Raw genomic sequence first — 8,064 nt, forward strand, 5'->3', positions numbered from 1 at the left:
TTCGTCTTCATCTTCATCCTAAAAGACACTTAAAAACATCCAAATACTTCCAGACTGCTCGTCTGTAATGTCCCTCTTGTGGCCTGGATAGGAATTGCCCCGAAAAACACTAAATATTTCTATAATGTCAGATTGTTTTAAGCCGAAGATCCCAATACAATACACAAGGGATGTTACAGACTAGCAGTATGGAGTTATTTGGATGCTTTTAAGTGTATTTTTGATGAAGACGAAGACAACTGAGCTCAAGTCACTACATTAAAATGAACAAATATTTAAGTCTATACATCTAAAAAGGAACAGATTACTCTGAAAATAATCCAGACTCTTAGTCGACATGAACTAATCATCTTATCGTGAAAATACAATCTTTGCTGAAACGTTTTTATTTCCTTTTAATTGTTAGACAAACATAGTAAAAATAGAAACACAATGTTATCGCTACAAATTAACATATACTCTTTACATATTGTTAAACATAATCATTAAACATTTATAAATTGAAATAAAACAGCTTCATTAAACTCCTTGTTTTCAGCACAGACATCAAAAGACAAAAGGTACATTGGAATGTCTGTTTTTTTTTTATATTATTCTGTCCATTCGATGGTATTTCTTATCTTTTCTGCGTCAAGTATACGTCGCATTGAGAGGGCGTTGTTGGATTATCTAAACTGGAGTTTACTATCTTAAGAGTGAATGAGCCACGGGCCTAAAGTTGAAAAGCTCTGCCTCAAAGGATGAAATAATACTTCTTCTTAAGTAACATTTTCTTAAACAGTATTCCCATGTTTACTGACAGTTATACATCGAGGAGTCTGAAACATTCTGCTCTAGGTTCCGATGATGATTTGTAGTTGGTCTGCACACACCAGGGATCCCCAACTGGCGGCCAAAGTTGGTGCCGCCCAAAGTTTAATAGCTGGTCTTTAAATGGTACCATAATTTAGACGGACTCCAGGGGGAGCCGCTCAGCACTTTACATATCGTGGGCGCCTAATTATAGGAGCACCAGCTGGTGCTAAATATACAAAACCACGACCACCAGCAAGAACTGTGACTTAAAATTCACCAGAAGGGAAACTTCTTGTATACATTTTTTTAAAGGAAATAAATGTGTCAAAGACCCATTGACTGTACTTTCAGGTTTAATGTTCCAATCCAGACCTTTTTCTCCAGTTATTAAACCGAAACAATACGTTAATACGACTATTGTACAAATAACTTGAGAGTTATCTTCACTAATGTCAGTTATATATGTATTTATGGTATATATATAGTCGCACACGCACATTAGGAACAAAGATAATGGATCTGGGTCTCATGGCATCTGCCGGGGAAATAACTGGCCCTTGGAAAAATGTAGCATTGACCCCTAAGTTACATCGTTTCCGATCCAATCTGGCTGTGCTTTCCCTCGGAGATATGGAGAGTGGAAAATGCTCGGAAAAAAAAAAAGGTCGGCTGCGTTTTCTTCGGACGACTTTATCGACATATCCCTGGTGAGGCTCCTCGGGCGATCTTTCCTGGAGGGAGGCCCTTCAGGAGGCCCAGGTACAGACAAGTGAGACCGTACTTCAGACTTTTCCTGGAGAACTTTACAGATTCCAAACAGCCAAAATGTTATTTATAAAGGAATGCATGTTTATTTTAAAATGAATTCTCTCTATGTCTTCCACATATATCTTCCTTTTGTTTTATCGACCCAGGGGCCGAAGTGCAAGGTATCACCGAGACATATGTCAAGCTCAAGAGCTTGAGGCCAAGTGATCTTATGTGCCAAGCTTTATTGATTAATGTTTCCAGTCTTGAGTCTAGAATGTTTACCAGAAAATCCAGTTATTATTTTGTACTTTTTGCCTTAAACCAACACCGTACATAATTCACACTCAGTCATAATTGACACTGTTGTTAATATGAGAAATGAGCTCCTCGCTGAAGGTATGGTATGAGTTTTTTTACCTCCTGGTTCGGTTGTGATACAGGATCTTCATTTCGAATCCTTTACATCTCTGGGCAATTTTATAGCCTATGTCTCCCATTCCAATGATTCCGACAGTTGACCCCGTGACTTCAACTCCCATCATGCTTTGGGGCATCTTGACGGTCATTGGGTCGACAGAAATCCGGTGTCCTGTTAAAAAAAAAGCAATATTTCACATGAACATTCATATATTTATGACTCCATCTCTTAATGGCAACCAATCCGCAAATAATCCCTCTAAACAAACGTTGAATATTTTTTATAGTGAAACAATTAAAACATTAGTAATATTTGTAGAGTGCTTTTCTAGACCACAAAGCGCTTCAACAATCCAAACAATACTCAATAAAATATATACTTAAAAGGTCAAGATAACACAGAGAACAACACAGGAGTCTCAGAAATTGCTCCTATGTGGTCTTGAACATTCATTTCTCTCTTTGCATTTTTAATAGATCTTATTAATTACTAAAAAATGAAGCTGAAAATTAACTTTAGGATTTTATAATTCCACAGGCTCACAAACAAGGTTTAGCTTTAATAGTCGACCCTATTTGAAAAAAACGTGTTGGTCATTTATATTTCCTTCAGATGTGCTTCACATGAAATGATCTGACAAATAAAAACAAAAAGTACACGATATATATGCACTCATTGCAGGATTAGACATCTCTTACAGCATTTTTATTTTCACAGATTTTCTCTGACTTGTATTTAGAAGCATCGGAAACGAAGAGGAAGTTATTAAAACCTGTAATGAAATGCGTTGTGTGTAAGGATTAAGAAGGAGGGGGCTGATGATAAAGGTCATTAATAAAGACTGGATTATTGCTATGGGTCGGGGGGATCTTTGTTGTGTTTGTTTCTGTCTTTTGACACTTTTTTTTTCACTATTGTTTTAATTTGTTGAGTTTCTTTTGTGACCTTCCCTTCTCTGTCCACAGTTTTTGGGCACAACTCATGGGCATGAACTCGTCCTTAAATCCACCTGCTTTTTAAATCTCCAGCGTTCCAGCATTGAACTTGTGTGCCAGATCAACTTTGACCCCCCATACTGGTAAGCTGGTTCTACTTCATGCATGCTCTGCCCTCTAGCAGCTGCTGCTGTGGGTTAGAAGGCATGGCACGCGTTCGCAGAACCGATGTTACAATAGTCACCTGGTTCCAAAGGTACTGTCCTTTAAACCTCTCTTGCACTTTGTTTGTTTCTGTGTCCTCCCTGGTTACCGTCACCACTGTTACTTTTAGCACAGGATTCTTGCCATGACCTTTTACCTTGTGTTGTGGGAATGCTGCGGGCATTGGGGTCCTTGTTTTTAGAGGACACGGTGCATAACCTTTAAATAGGGGCACTGGTTGTGTTGTTATAGTAAATCTAACCTGGGAAATTTCTCTTTATTTCTCTTCTTGTTCTTATTTTATTTTATTTTATTTATTTTTTATGAAAAATTGCTGTATTGCTGTGGCTAATTGGACAATTTCCCAAACGAGACCTCCTGAGGGATCAATAAAGTTCTACCTAACCTAACCAAACCTAACCTAATAAAACGGATAAAACCGGAGTCCGTTTCCGTCGCTCCAACACGACGTCACCTCCGGGTCTTATATTCACCGCTTCAAGATAAACAAACATACAAACTTTTACGATCGATCGGACTCGCTCTTTGCCGGCAGCTCTACAGGTCAATAGCTCCGGGAAAGACGGTCCCTGGTTATGGGGCTTCTTTGTATTTAAGGGAAGGTTTCCTGTCCAGGGGGTCGTCTCTTCCGGGGCAGTGGTTCTTTAATGTTAGTTCCTGTCTCGGGTCACCTGGAGTCCCTGCCTCCCCGCCGTGTGGGCAAGTTCCTTTGACTTCCAGCCCCCCTTTCTTGGGTGTGTTCAGTTTTGCCCTTTTGTTTCACGCCCACAGGTGTGAACTGAGCAGACAGACAGATGCTTCATTAAGTCGCTGATTAATCTCTACGTCTGTTTCAAGCTAGCCTTGAAACAGTGTATATCAGTATGAAGTGAAATGTTGGTTGTGAATGTGTATTCAAACGTTTAAGCTCTTAGATGAGGCTAGTCATTTATACTCTATATTTTTATTATCTTTTTAGCATTAATTTAAGTTATGGCGTATACGTATAGTGTATAATAATTTCCAATCTAACACTAACCTAAATGTAGTTTTCGATCTCACGCTAACTCGTTTATGAAACTCTATGTAGTGTCAATCCTTCACTTTTGCAAAAGAGTTACACATGTTTAAAGCAGTCACTGATTAAAACTGTCTGAAAACATATCACTTATTAACTATTGCACGGTTTAGAATTTGACTTGAACTCTTGATCTCACCTTCAAGGATCATGCGGGCCGACCCCAGCAGGAGCGACATGGCCATGTCGGCGGTGGCGTCGCTCACGACGCCGGGCGTGTTGCTCACCTTCACCCCGAGGCCGTTGATGAACGACACGTCCATGTGGTCGGTGCCGACCCCCCCGCTGGCGAAGATCTTCAGGGAGGGAAGTCGCCGAAGCAGGGACGGCTCGGCCGCGGGGAAGTACTTCCAGCAAAAGACGACTTGGATTTTGGAGGCGTGAGCCGCGGGGTCGTCCAGGAAGTCTTTGTAGCAGACGATGCGAAAGTGACGCCTTATGATGGCCACGAGCTCCTCCAGGTAACCTTGCTCTCCCCCGACCTCTGACACCAACGCCCAAGGTTTGTCCTCGTCCATCCCCTGCTTGTCTAAGGAAAAGACCAGACATGGTAACTGTAACTCTAAAACATCTAACCCCTGGTTTCTATGGGATGTGGAAGCACTTGTGTCATGTTACTGAACTGTTTTACTACAAGGTGAGCCACGGTGAGTCTCAGAGTGTCCAAATAGGATCCAGACGAAATTGGATTCAGGTCATTTCCAAAGCAAAATAGTGTACACACTCCGGGTCACATTTTGAGCAAATTCGTCATATCAAGCCACCGGATATCCAAGGTCAAATACGATAGCACTTGAAAGAAAATATGGGGTGTGATGGCCAAAAATAATGTCCTGATTTATTGATTACTTTTATTACCAGGCACTGGTTATGTTGCACTAACCAAGTTAAAAAGCTAATGCAATTGTGTTAAGTTAGTTTAGTTTAGTGTTTTTAGTGTTTGTTGTGGGAGTATCTTTACCAATAAGTAAGTAAGTAAGTATTGTGATCCACACACCAGAGCTGGGGTGTAAGTCTGGATCAGATCACTCATGGAAGGTCTGACCATGAATAGATGTGAAAGTAAGAACCAACATTTTAAAGTTGAAAGAAAATGGCAGCCAGTGAAGAGTTTTAAGGATCGGAGAAATGTGAGTTCTTCTACTAGAGCAGGTCATAATTCTCGCTGTAGAGTTTTGTATCAACTGCAGGCGAGACAGATCCTTCTTGTTTAGACATGAAAACAAACTGTTGCAATAGACGAGAAGACACAAACGTATGGATTACAAGAGACAATGTTTCTCGAGTTGACATGCCTGCTTTACATAATTAACCAAACCGGTGTTAAAAATAAGCACGATATCACAATATTAAGAAAAGAGAGTATATGGTTTTTAAGAATTCCATGTTATGGAAACTTATTTAAATACATTTAAGATGTGTTCTCGTCTGCGATTCCTCTTCGTCTTTAAACTGGAAGTCTCTAGCCAAAAAGAAGACGTCCCTATTATCTGTACATTCTCCTGAACTACCCGTTGAATGATAAATGATACTTCATTATCATGAAAATATTTAAATCGTAACCGCGATACCTTTGGAATTTAGTGGGTTTTCCTCAGGTCTTGCAAATGTGGATCTAAAGCTTCTGAGAGTAAGAATAAGGATCAGACATAAAATGAGACATTAAACAAATTAGGTGCGAGTTTCTATATATATATATATACTATATATATATACTATGTATATATGTAGAATATAGTCACAATGAAAAAGGTGTAAATTAGTACTTGAACGTGAACAAATAATGTATTAATTAAGTTCATTTGTGTTCCCAATTCTTAAGTGTTACCCACGTTTCTCTGTCAGTACTGCTTATACAGTCTGTTAAAAAACTACCAATATCGACTTTGAGCTACAATCAGTATTGATTTAGAATATTTTTACTTCAGAATGTTGATTTATATTCAGCAAACAAATGAGAAAAAAGTTGTTCCTTACTTTTCCAACCTTGCGATTCCTGGCCTTTGACAGGTTGTGTCTGAACTTTTGTGTAGAATATGTAAGAGTTTTACTCGTCAGTGGTGAAGAATTAAGTTAATGTAAACCTAGCTTAATCAACGACTAAGGCCAAAGTACAAAGTGGCGAAGCTCACAAACTTCACACACACACATTTTTTTTGTAAGTTGAACAAGAAAAGAAAAAACACATTTACTGTATATTCAAATTAAATATTTATTGGAAGAGGGACATTTTGTCTAACTGGCCTGAGGGTGTTTCAAATACATTTGAATGTCAATGTATGTTTTATGGGGTCAGGCAAGAACTCTTTTATGTATATATTAAATTGTGACGTTAAAACTTAAACTTAAAATATATAATTTTAAATAACTAGAAACAACTCAGTGTTACGTTCTTTAAAAACCGTCCACAGTGACGTTTCATGATGTTATGATCAAAATAACAGCATAATATACATTGAAGCGTAATGTTATGCTGATGATCTCATGCTCTCTGGATGAAAAAATTGAATCATAAAGGTTTTGAAAACGTTTTTTGAAGGCAAACATTTTCCCTCTCGACTTCTTCGTCCTCAGATCCTCAAATATACTTCGGTGATGCGTTATTGATTCGTCAGAAAAAAACATGCTGAAAATGAGATGCGATTGAAAAGTGAAATTGATGACGAAAGTTTGCGGCGCCGTCTTCAATGAAACTTTTCTTCTTGCACAAAAGATATATGAACTCATAAGAAAAACATATTATTTGATGGACAGGTGAGTGTTTTATCGTCTGCTTTTGTTATGGACACTAAAAACGTTTATGCCTCTGATACCAGGTTTTTATACTCGGTCATAATCTGCTTTTATTTTGTGGTCCTTCTTCTCATTTCTTTTCCATTCCTTCATCGTTCCCTGGGTGAGGACTCTCACTGGTTAGGACTTCATCTACTAATCACCAGGTGAGAGTGAGATGAGATAAATCTGTTTTTCCTTCTGTAAAAATCAGGATATTCCCTGATAAGCAGCTCATTCAGGATCAAGGACCTCTGCTGGTTCTTAGAAGTACAGCAGTCCCACTGCAGAATGAGTCATATTTGTTGAAAAATGTGCAGAACATGAACAACATGTTGCTCTGAAGGCAGGTTTTAAAAAATGTGCTGTGAACCATGAGAGGATGTGTACATAGAAAATATTGTTAGAGATGTTAAATGTAGATATACAAGCTCGACCAGGGGTTTGGAAATCAATCAAACAATATATATATGTCACAGTACAGATTGGATCCAGTAGGATCTGGAATCCTGCTACTGAACTGGGATCTTAATATTGATATGGGTTAGTGTTTGTAATCTGAATTTCTCCTATTAGAGTTGGAGATTTTCCTGGTAGAATTCCCATTTGTCCTGAGACAGATCCTGGAATTCCAATATTCAGATCCCAGTTCAGTAGTAGGTTTCTAATCTGTACTATTAGGATCTAGAATCCAGATCCAGATCCTATTGGATTCCAATCTCTATTGAGACACAAATATATTTAACAGGACATATTGTCTTTTCATTCTTTGGGGCTCAATTTAAATGAAATTATTTCTTATTTTTTACTTCTTCACCCCAAAAGAAATCCTGTTTTAATCCTATTGTTGTATTGTTGTGTGATATCTTAGAAAATATCTTATTGTATCCATAAATATATGTAGGACCACAATCCTTGGCAGCTGTATGCTCTCTCTAAGTGCTTTTAAAGTCACAATTTCTAAAGAACTAAATTGTCTTCAGGACTCTCAATATATGCAATAATTGTTTCATTTCATTTTAAATTATAATAGAAAGCAGAGATAATAAAATGTTATTAACAAAAAGACATCATTAAATTACAAGTAGTATTATTTTAATTCACATTTACAG

The 8,064-nt window shown here is 38.0% G+C and overlaps 1 protein-coding gene across 1 annotated transcript in view; it reads right to left on the reverse strand.

Annotated features, from left to right (window-relative positions):
• Window positions 1-6,171, reverse strand: part of LOC148068085 (uncharacterized) — a 7,518-nt gene extending 1,347 nt beyond the window's left edge. The window contains exons 1-3 of the mRNA XM_087804187.1: window positions 6,158-6,171; window positions 4,320-4,709; window positions 1,963-2,134 (exon numbers count right to left, since the gene is read on the reverse strand). Of these exons, the coding sequence (XP_087660313.1) occupies window positions 1,963-2,134; window positions 4,320-4,698 (551 nt within the window). The 5' untranslated portion in view covers window positions 4,699-4,709; window positions 6,158-6,171. The remainder of the gene's footprint in view (window positions 1-1,962; window positions 2,135-4,319; window positions 4,710-6,157) is intronic.
• Window positions 6,172-8,064: the final 1,893 nt, after the last annotated feature.

This window comes from Callionymus lyra, chromosome 12 (assembly GCF_982586985.1).
Source record: "Callionymus lyra chromosome 12, fCalLyr1.hap1.1, whole genome shotgun sequence".
Classification (NCBI taxonomy): domain Eukaryota; kingdom Metazoa; phylum Chordata; class Actinopteri; order Syngnathiformes; family Callionymidae; genus Callionymus; species Callionymus lyra.